The sequence below is a fragment of the Metopolophium dirhodum genome, chromosome 5 (genome assembly GCF_019925205.1).
Source record: "Metopolophium dirhodum isolate CAU chromosome 5, ASM1992520v1, whole genome shotgun sequence".
Classification (NCBI taxonomy): Eukaryota; Metazoa; Arthropoda; class Insecta; order Hemiptera; family Aphididae; genus Metopolophium; species Metopolophium dirhodum.
In genome coordinates, this window is record NC_083564.1 from 2869496 (window position 1) to 2894063 (window position 24568).

At 32.3% G+C, this 24568-nt stretch overlaps 1 protein-coding gene across 3 annotated transcripts in view; it reads right to left on the minus strand.

Moving 5' to 3' along the window:
- Positions 1-23592, minus strand: part of LOC132944846 (lactoperoxidase) — a 52998-nt gene extending 29406 nt beyond the window's left edge. For 2 of the 3 annotated variants that reach the window (XR_009664484.1, XM_061014368.1), the window contains exons 1-6: positions 21161-21731; positions 20709-20848; positions 18232-18386; positions 3090-3217; positions 2709-2967; positions 284-501 (exon numbers count right to left, since the gene is read on the minus strand). Coding sequence is in view for 1 of the 3 variants with exons in the window: in XM_061014368.1 (XP_060870351.1) it covers positions 284-501; positions 2709-2967; positions 3090-3217; positions 18232-18374 (748 nt within the window). In the remaining 2 variants the exon portion in view is untranslated. Of the gene's footprint in view, positions 1-283; positions 502-2708; positions 2968-3089; positions 3218-18231; positions 18387-20708; positions 20849-21160; positions 21732-22889 lie in introns of those variants that run through there. The other variant, XR_009664485.1, reaches the window with a different exon arrangement.
- Positions 23593-24568: the final 976 nt, after the last annotated feature.

Sequence of the window (24568 nt, forward strand, 5' to 3'; positions counted from 1 at the left end):
ACCAATGTATGAGTTTGTAATAAATTTGCATTTTTTTTTTAGATTATTGAATTGCAAAAATTAATTAAATAATCCAAAATAGTATTATATTATGTAATTATGGGATAACCTGCAGCAGTTTATTTGTACTTAACGTAATTTTGCGATACAAGTTTGTAGATAAAACCGGCAGCGTTAGGTATTATGTGGATTATTTAAACGTCATAACTATATTATCGATAATCAGTGAAAGTTAGGCTAACAATAAATTATTAAACTTATAATAATAATAATGTGTAAGTACCGTCGGAGTAGTCGGCCGGCAACACTCTGTGGAACGGCATCAGTGCGGCGCCTTTGAGCGGCTCCAAGATGTTGTTACAAATGCCTTCCACAGTCCGGTAACGACTCTGGAGAGGGCAAATCACCGGTTCGGGACTCATGCACTCGGCGTTGTTGAAAACGGTCACGTTGCCCACCAATATCGTAACATCCTGGTCCTTAGTGATGTTTAATAGCAGCCTAAATCACCGAGAGACAAAAACAGTTTTTTATTTTTAATACCTAAGCGGTCTTTGGATTGGTTTCTGTGCGCTTCGGCATAACATGCGGTGCAGTCTGCAATGGTAGAAAGTCGAAATCGTGCGAGTGTGAAGTGGATGGATGCGGCGGACACTACTTAAATTGGCCAATTATACGATGGTAAATTTATCGTCCGAGATTGTGACGCCCGTTTGCTTTATAACAAATAAATTACTTAATAATTACTATATCGACGGTTTATTCAGACGGGATTTAAATTTTTCAAATTTCTCAGTTTTTTAAAATGTCGAAGAAAAAATGATCACAGATTCTTCTCGGCGAACTCTTTGTAAAAGTTTGATCGATTTTGGTTGATTTTGTCAGTGTCGTTTAAAACTAACTCTCCTTCGAAACGGTAATGGTAAAACAAAATAAAACCGTCCCTGTGGTGAGTTTATAAAAACCACATAAAGCTGTGACCCGTAAGTCGTTGCAACTATAATGGAAAATGTTAAAATTTATAACGGGGAGGACGATACGGTCCAAAATGTCAAATTCGAAAATCGATTGGAACAACGCTGTTTGTGCTCCGGCCGAATCAGAGCCGTCGTTAATCACATTATTGGGTAAATCCACATTAGTAAATATACCCGCAATATATTATTAATATAATATATTATACAAACATTTAATAAGATGGATATATATTATATTATATCGTATTCGGTGATTGGAAATAAGATCAATATTTGCAGTCCGTACAGGTATCAATTAATTCGTCATTCAATATTATATGCAAACAACGTTGCTGCTAACTATATATTATTATAATATAACCATAATATTATAATACATTATAGACTAACGATATTTACAGTTTGATTTCAGTATTTCACTCAACGGCCGTGGCTTTTGATTATCACAATACGAGCTTCCTCGGAAACGTTCCGATGATATGATTTTATAACAATATGATATTATTGATATTTGATTAGTTATTATACGCCCATCTACTCTAATATCAAAGTGATCTCTATTCGTTTACGATTTTGATAGCATGCGTTAATACTGTTTACATATAGTAGTTTCGTGTCTAATAAAATTATTAAATATGTTTTCAGAGAACGTCCAGATTTTCGAATATACATCGTATTTGACTCAAATTTTGTTATTATTGAAGGCGTTGTATTTTGTTCAAAACTAACTGCATATTATTATAATATAATATAGGTAACCATGTTAAATTTAATAACGAAAATAATTCCCGAGATATTATTTGGTATAAAAATTCTTTTTAGGTCCACACCAGCTATTTCAAGCTATTCGATATTTAAAAACCAAAAAAATTGTGCAAAAAGTGCTTTTAAAAATGTTTATCTAATAAAAGAGTGTAGGTACACATAAAAAAAAATGAATAAATTAATATGGTTTACGCGCACGTAGTCGTAATGAAGGTAGAATTTTATATGTATTTTTTTTGTTTTGTTTTATTAGCGCGGTGTTGTTTCGTTGGACTTAATAGCGTATGTACGTCCCCAGTGACCGACCCCAAAAAAACCATATCGGGTTGCAAGAGGTCCTCTGTTCGTTCCCTTTTCCATTTATTATCATCATAATCATCATCATAAGCATCATTATCATCATCGTCGCCATTATTGTCATCGTCAGTTCTCTTCATCCTTGTATCGTGAAATTGTGATTTGTGCTCCTCAAAGAGATTTTTCGTTATTGTGAAAAAATCCAAATCGAACCAATTGATCATGGTAGTAGACGCACATTATAAAATTATTTCGACGTGGTCGTTTCACGGAAATATTATAACATAATGGTATAAAAATTGTTTTACGGGACGAGAAAAATGGCGAAAATTAATGTGCGACCCCTGACGTTATTGTCACCATGTTATGACACACCGCGGTGGGCGTACGTTAGAATGGGAGAGGAGAAGGGAATAATTTAAATAAAAATCTAGTTTGGAACGCTACATAATAATATTATAATAAATTTATAACAATAGAGCAGACGGGATGATAATACGGTCTGGGAGAGAAAATAAGACTAGAAACAAGCAATAACTTCCTCGAAACGTTTTTGGCAGTGAGATTTGGTCGTGAAGGGGTCGTGCGTGTGTGAGGGTTAGTGGTTGTGTGTGATGGAGTGTGGGGGTGGGTGGGTGCCAAGGGGTCGTCTGACGACGTAGCGCCGACCTCAATTTTTCAGTCGCGATGTTTTCGACGTAACCGTTCCGCGCGATTCCTATCGATTCGGGGCCGGACTTCATCACTTGCTGATGACGGTATGATGGAGTCCCGCCATCAATTGTCGGAAAGTTTTTTTCCAAATCCTCTTTGGCTTTCAAACTTTTGTAGCCTCTCTCCACCGCGGACATTAAGTCGTCCCCGGTCGCATTTATAACGACGGTCCCCTGAATAATTGATGTCGCAGTTATTCCCTCGTCTTCTTCGTCTGTTCACCACGCCATGGCGAAATTAAAAGCATAAACAAAATAAAACACACAAATATATTATTATAATATATAATTAATTCTGTCGTATTTCAGGAGTTAAATAAAAATGCGTGACACTGACTTTTCAATGGCCATCTGAGCTGCAACAACGTGTTCGCCACCGAGGCCGGTTGAATAACTGTCGAGTCGCCTTGACTCCGGTCCACGTAATATGACGTGCCCACTATAATGGCCATTAATACCAATGACCTAGAGAATAAAACATAAAATCCGGTTACTGGTTACGAGGGACAAACGACAAAAAATAATAATAACGGCCGGTTTTATTACGAGTATATATTATTTCGTATAACTCGTACTCCACATATTATAAGCCGTATAATAAAATCTGGTTTCAAGGGACATCGTATTATTATTAATATTACTATATCAGTCGTACATTTATACATACTTGGACACAGTTTAATTTATCGCCGATTTTGTTAAATGTGTAGGTATATAAAGCATGGGTTATTATATACCTGCTGCTGGAATGAAATCTGACCTCTGTCGGTTTAACGAAATTAATCGAAAGGACTCTAAGTAATTTTTCATTTTTGGAAGGCGTGCTATATAGATAAATTTGAAATAGAACCTTTCCGTATTAAAGGCTATACTCATAGGGGCCGCTTCTAAGCGATCATATACATGTATTGATATATATATTATATATAACTATAACTTTGATACAATCTCATACAGAAGTATTTATCTACCGTAATAGGCTGAATAGCAATTGTAATGGAAGTTTGTGGTACTTACTAAAAATTGATAAAAATTAATTGATACACAAATCTACGTAATACGGACTGAGTATAACGTTCGAAGGGAGAAAAAACTTAATTAAAAAATAATAATAATAACAATAAATAATTGAAACGAGGTGCTTATAAAAGTAAGCCGCCGGTTACCATACTGCATACTAATTAGTAGGAAATAAATGCAAAGTATAATGTATAATATTATTACGCCGTATATATACATAATTATAAAATATTACACGTATAATAATATTTCAACATTATGGCGTCGTTAAATTAAATACAACGAATTAGGCTTTAACTTACACTTGTACACCGCGTTATTGCATGGACAATAAAAATACAAAAATGGAGGTAAAATGCGAAGAAATCATAATAAATCGGTAAAAAAAATACTCGTCTCATAAGGTCTGAATGTCGTTATCAATTGTTGAAGACATTTAAATCACGAAGAAATGGTTCGATAGTAATAATTCGTCTGGGGTAACGATCGTCACTCGTCCAATAATAATTCATAATATATACTGTCTACTGCACGTTTGATAATTTACGTAGTACCTTTGTTCTGTGCTACCTATTGGGTATATTATTATTAAATATTAAGATCAGACGTCATACAGAACGTTTTTACACTGAATACATTTCACGATGAAATTAGAATAATTAGTCTGTGTTTGTAATAAATCATCTATATTCACTGTCTCAGCGTGACTGGTACCGAAACACACACACGATAGAAATGCCCCGTATGTAACTAGAAATACATCAGTCTAAAGTATAATGGCAAGGAAATGTTCATATTTTGTAGACAGAGTTATTAAACAAACATAAAAATACGGTGGTAATACAGGTACCTACAACATATTATATTATTGGACGAATACCTAGCAATCAAACAATATAAAAACAATTTTAATTTCAAAGTAAAATAATCTATTATAGGTAACACATGTGGCGAAGGTACGTTTATAACGCGTTTGGTGGTTTACGATGATCGAGATTTTTATACTATTATAGTTTTATTTATTAATATAATATTATCTAAGTATACAAACTACTCGTCCTCCCTTTGGCTTCTATTGTGGAATCCAATTTTGGGGACCATCCAAATACTCAAGTATAAAAATTATACAATCTTTCCAGTCAATATCCCTTGGAACAATAACCAATGCTCTATGGTATGTTTGTAATCGAACCCTCTATAATGACCTCAACGTAATGACCATTTCTTATCAAGCTAAATCTAAATTCTACAAACGATTCCATAAAAAACTACACAATCATTTAAATCCTTTCATATACAATTTATTTTCTCTATATTACACACCTAGCCATTAAAACCTGTCAGCTGAAAAAGAAAATAAATAGTTCAGAGACCTTCTAAGTTATAACCAAACTATGTTATTCATACTTATAGTAAATTTTATTAAAAAAACAATACTTAAACTTGGATAGTATTATCTAGATAACGTACTATAATAATTACTGTGTATATAATAATAATATATTTGTAGAGTTATATCAATGGACATTTCCTCTAATCACGTGAACCTCACGTCATTTTTTTCCTTCTTTGATCTAATGTACTTAATGTACATATTAACATATACGTTTTAAATATAATTTTAATTTTAAATTAATTAATATAACATACGATACATTTATACATTTTCAGGTCACCTGTATATTTTACCCTTCTTGTATCCCCGAACATAATGTGAATCGTAACTGCACGAACACAACAATCTCGAAATTTTCTTTTGCGATGGAGAAAGGTAAATTCCGATATGAACGCGATATCTATTTTCGAATGGTTTACGTCATTGCCTTATCGTTTATAAAATAAAATAACATTACACGGCGGTGTCGCAACGCGTTTTGTTACACTAAAAACACGAAATATACACAAACGCGTTCGTGTTTACTCTAAAATCCGGGTTACATGATCGCCGATCTGTAAACAATAATAGCAGTGTGCAAAGACGTTTTTTATTTTAAAGCGCTGAAAAAAAGGGGACTTCAAAAACTGATTACATACGCATATGTGTGTACGGTACCTATATAATACTACCCGTACATAGGGTTTCCGGATAAATTTCGTCATCGCCGAAACGTTTTTGTTATAATATAAAATATTTCACCTTAGAGCGGGTGGTGGTCGTGATTTCGAAACACGGTTTAAACATAATATTACTGTTATCATCAGTTTTGCGAACGATTTCAGCTGTGCTGCGTGTCTCCTACCGTGTATAAACGTCTAGATAAAAATAACTTTTTAATAAACGTCGATTACGATTTTTTAAATATCCTGTTGATAACATTTTCCAGAAACTGATAGCCTATATATAATATTATAATGGACAATCGATCACACCGCTGTTGACAGGAATCGATGGTAAAACGCATCGCGATCGTCATACGCAATATAAACGTACACTATTCGTTATGCAATATTATTATATAGACTACGTTCCCTGTTACATTTTTTGACGTATTTCAGGATTAAAAATACCGATTTTGTGATAGATTCGTTGATATTAATATTATATAATATCAAACCACGTTCATCGGTTTGTCGACCGTCATTCCCGACGAAAATATATAAACAGATAATGTGGTATATCATACAGTATTTACTATTTGCATCCTCTCGGTAGAAACAGTTATATTATACTAAAGTTCAAATTTAAAAAAAAATTGTTTGAATCTAGTGTATAACTGAACAAAATAACAAGATTAGTTACTAGAATTATGATTTGGGTATGTGCGTAGGTAACAGTGAATGTTAAAATATGCATTAAAAAAAATAAATATCCTTAATGTAACAAATTGCTATAAAAATAATGAATTAATAATTGTTCACGAAAACTGAGAAATATATTAATAATACGCGTAATGTGCTACAAAAATATTAATATGAATATGATAGTTTCAAGTGGATAATAATATTTATGGATAAAAAAAATGTTTGACAATGATAACATAAATTTATTTAACCCAAGAAACGTGGATAAGATTATATAAAATTTTCAGACTAAAAATGTAATATATTGTTTTTACTCATAAATATTACCACATAAAGTAAAATTCGTTTTCGGTAATTTCTACGTAAGGTATAGGAATAAAGCATAAACAAGCAACAACACAAATATTATATGCGGAGTAACTGATAAAAATAATGTGCCATAATAAGGAGTGATTTACCATGCATTTTCATATTAATTTTCCCATTAATAATGAAAATACATTCAAATTCTGATTTTTAGAATATTTTCAACTATATTTATTACTTATGCCTTAAGGACCAAACATTCAATTATTTAGATTTTTATACCATTTAAAAAGTGTTTTATGACGAAACAAATTAATTTTTTCAAATGAGAACCAATCTTTTATAGAATCATTTTACTGTAAGTTCTAAAGCAGATAATTTGAATTGATTGTTTTTGAAAAAGTTGATGTTTTTAAAACAAATTTCAAATTAGTAGCTTTTTATTTAATGTAATAGGTACTAATATGATAATAGTCTTTACATTTAGTTTTATAAAATATTATATTATATAATAACGTAGTTATAATATAATCTCTATAATTGTATCATATATATAATAACTCTCTTTCTCCAACACAAGCTTTCCTTAAAGGAGAAAGATAATTGAAAATGTTACTTTCAATAATAATGTGTCTTTCTCGATTTAAAAAAAATAAATCGTTGGATTTGGTATTTATTATACTAAGAACATTTTTTACAAATTATAATAATTTATTGATAAATTAATATTAACTATTACAATTTTAAAATCACCATATTTTTCAAGCCCGTTATATTGTGAACCTTTGATTCCAAAAGTATTAATTTAGTTTTTTAACTTTGTGTTGAAAAAAATTAGTTTTAGATTCTTAAAATTTCTGACTAACAGTGTATAATGAAAAAGGTTATCCGTCCCACGACACTCCTCTTAAATCGTATAAGAATAAGAACTATATTTTGAAATACGGTATTATTATATTTATTTATTCCAAAAATCAAAATTTGAGTAAATTAATTATAAATAATTACGAAGAAAAAATGGGAGAAAACATGCTTGGGAATTTATCCTGTATAAAATTGTAATATTATTATAAACGACGTGTGCGGGAAACGAACGGGCGAACGCCACAATAGTTCAGAGAGCCCTGCGGCCTGTAATTGTGCTAATTTATTATACTGCGAGGAGGCTTTTTTTTCGTATGTCTGACCACCGTTTTCTAAATCGGCGACTTTATCTCTAAATCGGCGTTTCGGACACACCACGTATAAACACGCGCCCACAGACACACAAACACACACGCCGCTCGCCAAAGGGTCCGAACCCTTAATTTGTCATCCCCTCCCCGACCGGTCCACGTCCACGCGAGATTGTAGTAATTAAGCAACAACTAATAAATTACCTAGAAAAGCGAATAATTACAACCACGTCTTCGTTACACACACACACATAAGTATGATAGGGAGGGAGAGAAAATGGCGAAATCGCAACCAAAGTTTTGAGTAAAAAAAAACAAAAAAATAACCACAACAACAACAACTACGCGACAATGGTCGCGTGAGAAAATATATCGTGTTATTATATATTTTTCTTTATTGTGGTAACCGATTTTGTGCGAGGGGCACTATTATACGCATGCCTATTATTAAACCGCGTGCGCAGGTATAATATATTACCGAATACACGCAAACTTACATAACAACAAAATTATTATTATAATATCATAGTCTCGACCGTTCTCATTTTGGTCCATTTCGGCTACATAATATCCTTTTTCTCGTGGATTCAAAATTCAATTATAATATATTCGTGATCCGAGACTTGGTTATAGTAACATGTCTGTTTGTTTTGTTTTTGATAATATTATTAAATAAAAATAATATTCCGAAATGTAGTGTGTGCCTATCTCCTAAGTTCGGGTCTTCTACGGTTAGAATAATATATTATTATAAAAGAATAGAAAATGGCTACAGATTATGATATATTATTATAGAGCAATTTGCTTCATTACTGAATTGCTTTTCGAAAGAATACTTCACGACAGAACGGACCCAACAATATGATTATATTGTTATCTTTAGGCGTTGTAGCAGAATTGCCTATCCAAGACGCCGCGTCACCGTAATAATAATTGCATATTGCATTATTGAAATGCATTAATATAAAATACCTACGACAAGTTCTAAATTATTAGTATCCGTCGTCATCAGGTACACATGACATACGTTTTTGATAACACATAACATATGTCATTGTTTTATAGCGGTCACGTCACACTTATTTCTCTTGAAAGTTATTACGTATAGTGTAGCAGTCGGGTCAATTGCAGTATTACACACAGGTAGTATGTTTTTAAAACCATTAACATAATATAGTACGAATGTCCACTATAGTTTTATTTCATTACGATGTGTCCTAGTCGTAACGTAAAAATTAAGATTACAATTTTTTTGACGTTTGACTTTTATTCGGACGTTAACAAAAAGGGGGATTTTATTATTTTTTCCAATGTGGTCATAAACTTGATCCCGTAGTATAATATATACGTACGTATACCCAGCTCCCCAGGAATTATAGATTGGAGACGATGAAAATCGATACACTTAGTTTAAAGGCAATATATATTTTTTTTCGCTCGCATTTTCCCATAAAACGGTTTAGTCCACATAATCCGGGATACTACATAATGTTCAGAGCAAGGAAGAAACTATCGTCGGTCGGTTACGTAAAGGTATAATTTTGAATGACGCGTGGTTGCAAAGACAGCAGTGACATACGAAAATAAAACGGCAACCCGGAGTCTCTATATATTATGTAATAATCGTCCTTTTTCATTGCATAATTTTTTTTCCACGGTCGTCGATATATCGAGTTTTTTTTTTCGGTTCCTCTTATTTTATGCCATCGCTATTGTTATTATTATTTGTGGCCATAACTCGTAAGACTGAACACGCATACCTAATATATCACGTATAATGACAATAAAATAAAATACAGTTTTCTATATTTCTGAAGGCTATGTTTTATGGTTTTAGAGTCGGATCGGAGCGAGGGAGTACTCACTTTGTGTGTGTGTGTGTGTGTGTGTATGAGTTCTCGATTTCTTATTCTTTTTGAGAAACACTTTTCGGAGCGATTGAAAAAACTGAAAAAGTTTTCGCCTTCACTGATTGAACATCGCCGTGATTGTGTATATATCCACGAAGCTATATGTATACAGATAATTTTTGAGTTTATCGTTGTTATAAAAATGAATAATTTTTTGAAGACTTTGAAAGTACCAGACACCAGTGATGAAAAAAATGCAAGTACATGGAGTCAATGTACAATTAATTATGTTATAGTCCAAATGTTTCAGATCTTGATTTCGATTGTCTGTGCGGTAAAATATTATACTGTCTGATCGCATATTATTCTCTCATGACAATTTCTACGGAAAACATAACAATAATCTTTCGTTTGTGTTTATAATATAACCATAAGAAAATATATTGCTGTGGCTGCAACATAATTATTTTTTCCATTAATATTAAATATTTTATGATTTTACTGAGTTCAATTTCAAAATTGTAAAAAATATTAATATTTACTTAGTACTTATTCCTATTCGATAAAGACTTGATCTGGTGTTGGGACCTAGCAGAGTTTCGGCTGAGCTTTAAGTAGAGCTCAGACCACTTGAGCTCCACCTTCGTGCTGTTTTCCAAGATTTGAGCTAATGAGCATTATAATATTATTATAATATTATGTGTGTATTATATATTACAAGAAACGGTTTCCCACGCTTTTCTTTCGTCCATATAGTATCGTTGTTTAATTTCGATCGGCCAAACCATAATATAATATAATACCTAATACTATCACGATTAATGTTATGATTATATTGTCGCGGTGCAGCGCGATATTGTTTTCGACGCAAATAAAAACAATTACCATAATCCTATAGTCAGCCGCGCATATAGCACACGGGAGGGCGCCGTTGTTCCTTCGAATTTCGTCGGAAAACCGCTTAAATTATTCGTGCCGAAGACAAGAGAATACTGTTTGATTGTATTTTAGAATTTTTCGAACGGCATTGCGTTCCGTCTTATTCCGCGCTATATATTACATAATATTATATATACATAGCATACAGTATATATACATATATATATATTTATGTTACTTATATATATTTTATTTTTTGAATATAATTTGATATTCGAAGACAATGTAAATGGTTTTTCAGAATTTGATTTATTGTTTTGAACAGCGTGCCGAGATTCTGCTCTAGTTGTCTTTATCGCTGCAATACAATAGCGCGATCGTTCGGAAATCGGATTTTTTTTTCGCTTAAATTGTAATTTTTTCTTCGCAAAATATCACCACAGCGTATACTGTTATTATTATAGATAATATATAGGAGGTGCCTACGCCATTCGCCGAGATATTGCTGTTTTTATAAATGTTTATCGTGCGCGGCGAATTACAATAATAATATAATAATAATATATCGGTTTCCGTACCACAGATGTGCGACTGAAGCTTTTTGGCGTAATCCGTTTAGTTGATATACGCGCGTGTTATTCGATTTAATAATGTCACTGTAATTTCCATAAAATACGAAATTCTACGTAGAGAGTATAATATTGAACGCCGAACCAAATCACCGCTTTTATTGAGTGTAAAGAAGAAGTGCCGTCAGGTAAAAGTATACACACTTTAACGAGTTTTCACGTATTATATATTATATTAGGCGGTCTTAAGGGTGAAATGTTATAAACATAGTGATTCGTCAAGCATGCTCACCCCTTTCTTTTCTCAATAATGCAGTTATTTTAAATCTGATTTTGGAATTTTTTAATATACTCAATGGCCGTACTTTCAAATTCTTGAAATCGTTTTTACTACTTAAGGTATGTTTTGTGGAGATACAAACATCCGTTTTTTTTCAAATGACAACTTGCCCTTTCTACTGTACATTATTTAGTGAATAATTTCTCTGAAAATGTTTACATTTTTAAATCAAAATTCGAACGAGTATTTTTTGAATTATTTAATTTTGTTTACTAATAAGGATAATACGTCTACGATAATGCACTAGAAGATATTATGAGGGCTTTGGTGAATTAAAAATTTAAATAATTGATATTAATCTACCAACATTTATAAATTGTAAAAACGGTTCATGTATAATAAATACTAGATACAATACAACTTTTATTTTATATTTTTGTAAAACCATATTTAAGGAATATTATTATCTTATATATAAACATTGTAATAACTGATAAATATTCGTTCAAATGTTGAATTAGGTTAATCAAATAATATCCACCAAACAATTTATAGTAAAAAGGTAGGGGGACCTCATTAGAAAAACTGAAGTTTGTATCGCCACAAGACACTCTTAAGAAATACTAAAAATCTCAATAATTCTAAAATATGGTCTTAAAAAATATTTACAAATTCCAAAAATTAGAATTTGAAAATTCATTATTAAAGGAAAAAATAGGGTAAGCAGCACTAAGCATGCTTGTTGAATCACCCTGCATATATATATATATATTATTTTTACAGTTTTAAAAACTATAAATTAAATAAGTTTGTTCCTACCTAACGTTAGTAATTAATTATAGTTTGTGATTATGTATACCGCGTAATAATTTCCACTATAGTCGTAATTAATACTGTCGGGTATTTCAAAAGCAGAAATTTCATATTAAATCTAAAAACAAAATAAATATTTTTGTTTTTAAACACGCATTGCGCGTGGTAAATAAAAACATCATCAGAAATGTAAATTCATGAAAAATCTCTAAAATGTGGCTACGTTTCACCGCCGTATGTTCTGTTTGATTTAGACATCGGTTCGATATTTTTAGTCACATATTGTATACCTACCGTTATGGACTAGGTTTTGTATATTTATTAGAATCGCGAACAGTAATGCTGAATACGAGCACTGCATTGCCACTCGTTATTTATAGTGAATTCTAATCATTTTCCATATTCTTCTCGTCTACTTAGATGTTTAAATTAATTCTTTGGTACAAGCAGAGGCCACGTAATGTATTATAATATGTTATTCTTGTTGCTCAGACCACCGGATAGGTATAGAGAAGCTGCTGTTCACGGCCCGTGATTTCGCAATTAAAATGCAGCCGCATTTACTGATGCAACTTTTAACTCTCACGCGCAGTCATGGTGCTTTATTTCTTTTATCAATTCCAGTAAAACGCGATTTATTGTTGTTATTAAATAACACTGAAACGCGACGTCATTTCTACGAAAATGTTTGTCTGTCTCGGGGAAAAAATTTAAAAACGTAATAATTTACAAAACAACTATACGAAAAGGGGTCAACTCGAGATTTATGGATGGACCCAAACGACATTAGTCGTTTGGAAAAACCGTGTTCACATTATTATTATTTTTTCCGTCTGTGTCGGAATCGCATCCAACCACCACGCGCGTTGTATGCGCACACAAATAATCTATATGTATATCTATATTTTGTAATTATTAATAATATATTTTTATAATATTTGCTCTCCGTTTCCATCCCCCCCTCCCCCACCGGCTATAGTTAGGTTTTAAGGTTCTTAATTTTTCCTCCTACACGATGTACATAATATTATATACCCTTTATATTATACTCGCAGTTCCCCTGTGTCGGCGTGTCGCTTGAATTTCTGAAATAAAATTGTCGAGCAGACTTTTTGCATTGCACGCGTTTTAATATTATCTACTATTTAGAAATACAGCTGCTATTAACCGTCACTGCACCAGCAGCAGCTGTCTCGTGATATTACAATTTTACCTCCAGTTTCCAGTCTGTATAAATCGTACAACTGTCGTGCACTCATACCTATCTATATTTACTATTAAAAAAAAATAATTGCTTTCGAATTCCTTAAAAACGCGAGCACGATATGTCACACAGGTATATGGTGTACGGTATATTATATATTATACTATTGCACATTTGATACGAAACGATTCGCGCCTCGAATCTCGTATTTTTTTGTTTTATGGCGCGCGTTTAGTAATGTTTTATTATACCGTGTATATGCGGAAAGTTTTGAAAACCGATTTTATTATTTATATTTTATTATCGCGGAGACATGGCGCATACATTTTTGATTACCCGCGACTGCGTGTCGGATAAACGAGATACTATTAAACAGCAACACATTTTGCACGTTCTCTTCCGGTTTAATATTATAAATGGTTTTACCACGCACAATATAATGCCTGCATACGTATATGATGATACGCATGTATATACGTTACTAAAATGTCATTATCAAACGCTAAACGGTTATATTATTCAAACGTAAAAGTCCAATTTAATAAACGGAAAACTGCTGCGGTGGCAACTCGAATGCCTGCCGAGCTCTGTGGTCTCGACGAATAAAATAAAATTACGTTCACTATAATAATAATATAGATAATATTAATATATTATTAAATTATGCGATGCGCCTAAATAAAAATACGCGTACTAGCCGGGGTGTGTATGTTAGGTACACTGGCCGACGACAAAATATATGTTCGTGTCACCGATGATAATGGAAACGACCATTTTAGACGACACATACATTCGATTAGAAATTCGGTGGCGTCAAAGTCGCGTATTTCCCGTTTACTGGTCCAACCTTCTCAACCACCTATATATAGTTAATATTTAATAATGTATCTAGAAGTTACATTATTATAAAATTATACTCAGATTTCATCTTCCATATATAATGAAAAATAAATTACCGGAGATAAAAATGAAAAATTTCGTAACCGTGATTGATATATTATTATTTATTATGCACTTGCATTAGTTATTCGGATTGAAGAAGTCGTTATTTAACATTGATAAACATTCATTAAATTTATTATATTCATAGCGACAGGGATCGGAGCAATACAAATTTATTTTTTTCAATCACTGCGTGATTTAATCAAACCTAAAGAATCAGTTCTTGTAACCAACTGGAAATATCTCCAGTTCTCAGAGGCCCCATAAAAATGTACAGACAACTACTATTATATTATATTCATTGTTCGGTAAGCGTTTAAAAGATAAATAGAATCGATTTATGTACACAGCACGGATCAACCTATTGGTCCTTCTATCGAGTTGGTCAGACATCACGGAAAGTGTTGGTAGACATCGGAAGCTGAATTATAACGAAGGGAGGGAGAGGGTGTGGACCACGCCCAAAAGTCAAATTAATGTTATGTTAAACATTAGTTTTTAATATTTTTATACATCTATCAACTTATCTGATCTGAGCGCACCTTTTTGAATTTGGAACGAATCAAAACATATCTAATAAAATATACTATAATAATATGTAATATAGATACATGTATAAAATACATAAACAGAAATTCGCTCGACCATTTTTTTTATATAAATAATGCATTTGAAATAATACTTATTCATTTTCTGAACGCCCCACCTTCCAAGAAAAATTTTGAAAATCCACTTATGGTAAGTATTACATGTATATTATTATTTTTTTAAGACAGTCGATAACGTTACGCAACAACAAATTCTATGCTGAAACATAGAAGCCTGACAATGACTCGTGCTAGAAACACTCTAAATAAATACATAGGAGACTCTATACGTTCTCGATCGAGAAACTTAATCTTTTTCAGACCCACGATGATTACATAATTATGTTTGGTTATAGAGTTTTATAAGTACTAAATATGTGATATTAACAGGAAAAATGTACAGTGTACAGTACTTTGACATTACGAAGTTTCCGACATAGTTTCATTTGTCATTTGAATCCACCTGAGTTCATATCGTTATTGTTTTTTTTTTTCAATAACTTTATATTTAAACAAAAAGGTATTTATGTACATTAAAACTTAATACAAAATATATTGACATGTTATATAACATTTATGGCTAAGGTTTGTATTGCGGGAAAATGCACTGATTGCGATTTACTGATTCTCTTCATTGGGGGCTTCGGTGTGTTTGGGGTGGTATAGATAACTATAATATGTTCTATTGTTAGAGTTACATTACAAGTATCGCATACTGGTACTGGTTTCTTCCTGACGAGATATACATGTGTTAGGCGAGAGTTGCCTATTTTAGCTCGAAATGCTGTTACTTTCTCTCTTATTTTTGTATCAGGAGGTTATTTTTTTTTTTAAAACAATTTTACATTTCTCAATTTGTCAGGGAGAGGTAGATTTTCACAAAATGTCTGCTACGTTATTGTTTTATAATCTGACGATTTTCGCTCGAGTTTGATGCTCAAAAAAATATTATTGTAATAGTATTATAACTAAATATTTGTCGGTAACTTTTGCTGTTATTCTTTTTATTCACTTAGAAAAATACAATAGCAATGAACAGAAAAGTTTAACTTTTGATTTTTAAGCCCATTGCTTGTTTCAAAGTAGTATATTTACATTTCATGGTATTTTGTTCTTGGATAGTTTTACACAGAGTTACAAAATAAATAAATACCTTTTGAAAGCTTAAACATTTTTTCCACGTTTTATTTTTTAATATCGTGTACGACTTAATAAAATTCAAAACAAAATCAAATAAGACTTGGCAAAATTAATAATTATTGATTGCTTTCATTTCAAAATGTCAAAGATTGTACCTATACTATAGTATATATTTATCATGTTATTATGTTATAAATAATTAAGCTTTAACGATAACGTTTTAATTTATATTATTTTAAACTTCGATGTTACCTGCAGAAATACAGGAATAATTTATGTATATTTTTTAAAATTATAATTTAGCTTGTTAATTATTTTTAAATATTAATCTTTATTTAAAAGTGGTTATTTTAATATAAAGTGGGTTATGTGATATATATATTGTATTTATATTAACTACATAGCTATATTATATAAATATTTGTAAACAGTAAACCTAATTGAAATTGATCTATACCATTTGGTCGTTATTAATATATATATGTAATAACTGAAATTAAATCATAAAAGCAAATATGATCTGAATTGTTTTTGTTTGAATAATATTAATGATATTCTTGAATCTAGGGGCTTACTTATTAAAATAAAATTTATTTTTTCCAATTAGCATATTTAATTTATTGACACTAATAGTTCAAGTAGGATTAATAATTATTTTGAATGTCTATATGTAAATGAAATATCGAATAAAAGGATGGTAATGCATGATATTTGCTAGGGTTGTTTTTTGTCCTTAAAATAATAAGGAAAACAATTTTAAAGTTATATTAATAATTTAAAATTGGCACGAGTTTTTTCATAGAATCGATATTTGAATCGTTTTCATATAGTGGTATTTCGTGAATTTTTTGTTTGAAATAAAAATGTCTATGAACATTATGACGACAAACTATATCGAGTGACTATATAGGTACACATACGTGTGACGTATCTACTTAAATTTATTGTTAATCATCATAAAGTTATAATAACATTTAAATGTATTAGAGTACGGTGATAAGATCAGGTGTCGTTAAGAATAAATAATCAGATACTATAAAAACTGTCGATAATCTACTCATTTAAAATTTAAATACAAACAAATAATAATAGGTAGGACGTAGACGATATACACGATACACGTATGAAAATATATCGAAAGGGAAAAAAAGTATGGTTCTATACCATTGAATATCATTATTTCGGAAATTAAACTTAGTGTTAGCTAGAACCTTTTCAGAATAAATACACAATTTTGAAAGAAAAGGTTTTATATCATAATGATACAAAATGATTTAGAATGAAAATGTTCTATAATGTGGTACAATATAATTATTTTAAAAACTTTTTTTTAAGAATCAGCAAATATTTCCTTATCATATAATATATTATCATGATAAATTTATTTTTGTAACATATTCATTTCTAAATAACGTTACAGCTAATATTAGCCTATATAGTCCTATTTTAGACTATTTGTCTATTTGGGATATTAGTCTATAATATTCAACTAATAAAATTTTTTTATAAGTAGTGCAAAAAAAGGTTCTATAAAAAAAGAGAATATTTCATTCATACATCTATCAAAAAAAAAATGTTTACGTTTTTATTTTTGTCCAATATATTAATAAGTAGACATTTCTTAGATGACGTATACATATTAATGGGTATATTATTTTAAATTATAAATATTAAAATCAATTTTTTGTAAAACAAAAAAAAATAAAGTATATTGTGGGATGAATAAATCACTCTCGTGGACGGTTGTAATTATTATTATAAAGTCTTACGATACGAACGTTTTCGTATTCTAAGCCAACATAATTATTATAATATGTGTACATCATATAAGTACTAAAACGACGACGGTGTTTTTCTTTTACCTACCTTATACCTAATCGCAGAGTGCGTTGAGAATTAAATCAATTTATATTAGGTACGCGATAACATCTACGCATATTATGATAATAATATTATTGTTAGAAAAACTCACAGCAGTGCTGCGTACACGCAACATCTAGGTTTCAGGCACGGCGGAGTGTGATCGGTTTCGTGTTTCGACAGCGAAATGTACCCGGAACCTGATACTGGTGTGACGTCATCGGTATTGGTTAGTGGCGTGCATTCGGTCGCCATTGGTGTGGTGTCCTGCGAAGGAAAGAAAAACAATATTACATCGTTTTTGGTAAAAACATGTCATTGCTATGATTAGATATTTTTGTTAATAACTATCCGTTATCGAAGTAAAAAAGAGGGATGACTGGGCGAGCGTACTAAGTTTATCACCATGTATGCCATAGCAAATCGTGTCGGTAAAAATAATATTATAAATAATAATTTAGTTTTGATAAATCACGCAAACGCGTGCCACCGACTAAAACATTAGTCCGCCGTGAGCAGCGCGCAAAACTCGGCAAAATATCTGAAACGTCTCATAGGTTGATTTCAAGTTTCAAAGGAAACATTTAACGATTCTCCGTCAGTTATTTTAAAACCCATGACACACGGGCAAACGGAAAAAATACCGAATTCCATATTAATAGGTAGCTAGAGTGCAACCATAATATGTTGTATTGTACTAATTGTACTGTATTTTATACAGTTTTCACTTAAGATTTTCCTGCAGCCATACTACTTACAGTTGTTCGACGTTATTACAATCTGATAAATAGACGAAATATTTAATTTATTATAATAAATTATTATTATAGTTAATATTAAATTATTGTTCCAAGTGTTGCAATAATGAAATGATTCATTTTTTTTTTACTACATTATAATAATTTAATATAATATTGGAATTATTGCTGCAATAAGCCGTATTCCGTAATACAGGTAAAAGCACACGGAAATATTTTAAAAACGTATAAAAACCTTTCTGATTATGTAATTGTTATTGGCTTATAAATCGAAATGGTTAAAACATCATATGGATATAAATTATAAAATAAACCATTAATAAACAAAACACTAGCCACGTGTAAAATAAATATTATCCTTTCGAACATTTCAAATAAATGCATTTCGTTATAAATGAGTTTTAACACTCCATAGGTATAAATGTCCAAATTATTCTAAATTAGAGTTAATATCAAAAAAGTACGATTTGGCGTGTTGTATTATGTACCTGGCACATAGCTTGCAGGTAAGTACAGAGAAACGATTTTATAGCTGTAGAATAAAATATAAGCTTTGTGTAAGACCGATATTATAATATATCAAAAGATAAAAAAATCAAACGTTTAGGTACTGCGTCTAGAGCTTCAGTGACTGCACTATACCGTACGCAATACAATATGCCGTATAGGTACAACACGTCGAGTTATGATATTATATACTGTACACAAGACGTTGCGAAAACTATAATAATTAGGTATTAACACTATAATCGGACCGTGTGTGCGACAATTCAAAGGGGAAGGGGGGGGGCGCCAAGTCGGAGGAGTGCGCGTGTTTGCGTAAAAAATAAGGGTGAAAAACGGTACGGGTCGATACAATTAAAGCGTTATACGTAGTATAAACTTGGGAGAACTTAACGAATCGACAACACGGCTATTAATACGCGCGCGGCAGGTAGGTACAAAATAATATTAACGGTACATAATATTACAATAACACCGCCGCCGGCTTAAGCACATATTTATATTGTTACGCACGCATACATATACGCACATGTATACATGGTGTAGACCGGTGTTGCCCTTTCCTTTAAACGCGCGTACACACAACATACATATATTATATTAATAACGCGTCGTGTACTGTATACCTAGCTTCTATATGTACCGCGGTTACCAACGTTTAATAATAAAATATGTATATTATGCCGCGTTAAATTTAGGGTCGGCGTTACAAATCCGCGCGCGTCAGTGGGGGGAGGGGGCGCAGGGTCGACGCGTGTGTGTGTTGTGGGGGTGCGAGGGAGGTGACGGTTTTTCGGCCTTGTTGTGGCTGCTCGGGGCTGGGGTGGCGTGGCGTCTTAATATGCTATATTAGCGAAATACGGGGACTTCCTGGCAAACATTAATTCGACGCCAGGCAGCTGCTGCTGGTGTGCTGCTGTGGTAGTGTATATGTCCTGTTTGTACAAGCGCTCGCAATATAACGACGTATACATACACGAGTTCGTGTTATCTTAATCGACTTTATATTATTATGTTACGGTCCGACTCGCGTCCCCGACGACATTACATGTGCCATGATTTGACGACGACAAATTTTCTCCGTTTTCACAGCGGGACAGTAATGCCATTTGATTACTACATATACATATTACTGTTTTAAATACCATATTATAATGTTATGTTAAATTTCACTAGCTAAAAATCATTAAGAAGAAAAACTTATAAGTGCTTCAGAGCCGACGAGTGAGAAAGTTGTGTCTATATTTTAGGTTAGATATTATGTCATATAACATATTATGACATAGTATATGATTATACTCGATTTAATATATTATAAGTAATTTACCTCGTCCGAACAATGTGCAGTCACCAAATCAAAGATATGAGTCAAAGTGGATGTAGGCTGATTGGATATCGGTATAATTGAACTTGCAGGACGCAGGTATTACAAACGTCGATGTACAGATTTCTGGATTTGTCTAATATCTGAAAATAATTTGTATTTCATTAGGACTAAACAATATGGTATATTGGTATCACTGATAAAAGTGTAACACATAGACATAATTCGTAGATTCGAATCTAACGCATTCCAAAAAAATGCTATCGTATAGTGAGCGAATTTCAATCAAGTGTTAGTGGTGTTACTACATTATTATAACAGGTACGGACATTATAGCGACCGCATTGACAACCTGTGTGATTTTAACCTCACAGTGCGGCCCGCAAGAATTTAAGGAAATATCGGAATCTAAAACGATCGTCTTCAAGTTCGAGAATTTCCCGCTATGGACTTACCTGGAAAACGAAATACGGTCGATGTGCTGCATCACCGCCACCGATATACCGCGATCGACTAACGCGGGATTTGGCCGGTTGGTGGAAACGTGATCGGCGCCGCAATGACCAACACCGTAGGAAACCTTTCAAATCCGAGTTCCCCTCGATCACTTCCCTAACACTCTCGGTCACTTCCCCCTACGGCGTGACGATCGTCGGACGAAAATCGAAAGGAATATAATATAAGTGTAGATACACGGTACTACGGACGGCGTAATATATTCTACAGCATAACACGGTTACGACGATATACCGTGGTCATGGGAAACAATCTGTAGCTTAATAAAGTACCCGACTATTATACACAGAGCTGTCGAACGCGTTGTCTAGTATATTATCATAATCCGTAACAATTATTATTATGTATTAGTGTATTACAATTAAAGATGAAAACCACCACGTCTCACTCTGTATACATTATAATACATGTAACTATATATAATAGGTATCTGGTATACCGTATGCGCGCGCGTGTAAAGTATTACATAAAACGAACCGGACACCGCGAAAAAGCACCGATGACTGCAGGTGTGTGACTGGTGACTACGTTCTCGAATCGATACCTCAACGTCGGCCATGGATTGTAAATTTATAATAATGATTATATAGTGTCGTCGTCATCGTCGCCGTCGTTCGTTACAAGAAATATTACTATAATATTATGCATGTATACCTACGTACGGTAATATCGTCGTAATGACCCGCGACGTGTATCATTAGTCATTACGCGCAGGTACCTTGGTGGTGGGGAAAACTTATATATTATAGTTAAAAATCGTACGCGATTCTAAAAGAAAAACACTTATCATTTTCGCCAAAACTTGACGGTGAATGATCGATAAAGTGCGATCAATTTAGCAGAAGACAACAACGGAGATAATTTTTGATATTGCGTATACAAATATTATAATATTATTTATACTACTGCTATAATCTGTATATATTATTTTTACGATGTCGTGTGAGTGTTTGATGTGGAATTCGAATTTGTTTTACACGTTATTATTATTATTATGATCTATATATTATATTATGCCACGTTATTATGGCTCGTTATCCCGATCGCTTTGTTTTCTCTTCGGAAGTCGTAAAAAATATATATTATATATAATAATAATAATAGTAAAAATAAAAAATATATATATATGTAGGAAGGAAAAACGTATAGAATATTTTATGGGGCGATCAACACGCGCATGTGTGTACGGAAGCTATTATAAAGTTAATGTTATTTATTACAGCGTGTCATTCATTAATAATATTTATAATAATAATAGAACAAAATTGAATATCGTTTTTATACAATCGTCAATCGTATTCCGTCTGCAGGCGTATAACCTATGTACACGCTTTTAATCGTATTACAATAATAATAATAATAATAATATAAATTTTAAACGGAGTTTTTTTTAGTACTCGAAATATTATTAGAATATTGTGCTCATATACACTTGCAATGTACATCAGAGACGAACGGTTGGGGCCGAACGGTTGTTCTCAAAATAATAAACTAAATAATATTATGTTATAATATCGATTATCGCTAGCAACGCGGTGGACTCTGCAAACAGGAATTAATACAATATTAATTGTTTTTGTACATCAGTGTACTTGTCGGCTATATCGACTGTCTACAATATTTTCCTAAAAATATAAATACAATTTTGAATAATAATATTATAATTACCTATATTTGCACGACAGTGATCACATCGGCTGCGCGTACCGTAGTGGACTGAACAACCCTTTTGGCGACACGCGCTCAGGCTTCCTGTACATTTAACGTACAACTGCACCCTGAAACGACCAGTGGCATGACGTGGCCTATAGTCGATGGTGTAAGCGATGACTAAAACACATAATATTATAATATACTACCCCTCTCTCCCGCACAGTAATTGCACCGTATATAGCGATAGTGGCACGAGTAAACGTGTGAGAGGACTGGGGAATTTACTACGAAAAAAACTATTACGATTTGTGAACGTTTATTCGCGCGAAAAACATTAGGTTTTGTTTCGTTGAAATAATATGGTGAATTGGTGGACGTATGGGTCGCCGACGAATTTGTAAATTTATTCTCGTAATTGAAAATCGTAGATATTTATGACGTATCTAGAATATAAAATGTGACGAGAACGTGCGCCGGCTGAGGGCGATTGCTGCAGGCCTCTGCAGCGTTTCGCCGGTTTTCCAATTTTGTTATTTCGATAAAACGAACACGGCAATAGGTCACACACACACACCACAGGACAGAGATATATTATTATTTTTTTTTTTTATTATTATCACTATCACCGTGATCCGGTGTTATTGGGGTCCGCAACTGCTGTCGGTGAACAGTCCCGTCAGCGGCTGTGGCGACTGACCGACAATAACTATACTATAGCTATGCGCGTATTACCACCTACAAATGCCATAACGACCACTCGTCGGACGCACATTATAATATATTGCACAGCTGCAGTTATATCGTACGACTTCGCCGAGTCGACCTATCTATGAACGTATACATATAGTATAATGTACAATGCACACACACAGGGTGATTCACCAAGCACGCTCCCTACCGTTTTATTCATCATAAATATTTTATAATTATTTAAATTCTGTTTTTTTTTATCAGTTATCAATATTATCATAACCTTATCAATATTTTTGATGTTCTATAAAATTTTTATAATTTATAAAAATATACCTATAAACATTGCCTGAGTAGATATAATAGGCAATATTATACCGAGAATAACTATACGCATCTACTTGATATAATTTATGAATAATCATAGCCCCCATATATAAATATTCTAAACCTATTATCATGGATTATTATATCATTTTTCAAAAAATCTATTTACAACAAAATTATGTGGTACTCATTCGAAAAAAAAAATTGAAAGTCACTTGTTCAATAATAGCATAAAAAATCTCTGTATTTAAAAATACGTTCTCATAGAGTATAATTCAATATTTCAAAAATCATAATTTTAATGAGTGCATAGTTAAAAGACTGAACGGGGGTAAGCGTGTTTGTCGTTTGGTGAATCACCCTGTATATATTATATAACTGCAAATAATAAACACAACCTGCAGCAGTGGCACATAAAATGTAATGTGTCGTATCCTTGTCCAACGCGCTATAAAATATTATTTGCGTCGTTTATAATATTATACATTTATACTATGTAGTACGGCGAGCGATGACACTCATTTTTCTTACTTGCATCGTTGTCTTACGATTTCAAGACAGACCAATTCATACGCATACCTACCTATTTGAAACCCCGTAAAAGACGAGTTTTTCAAATTTTTGCTGTTCATTTAAATGTTTGTTTGTTTTTAATGTCAGTCCATATATTTATACGT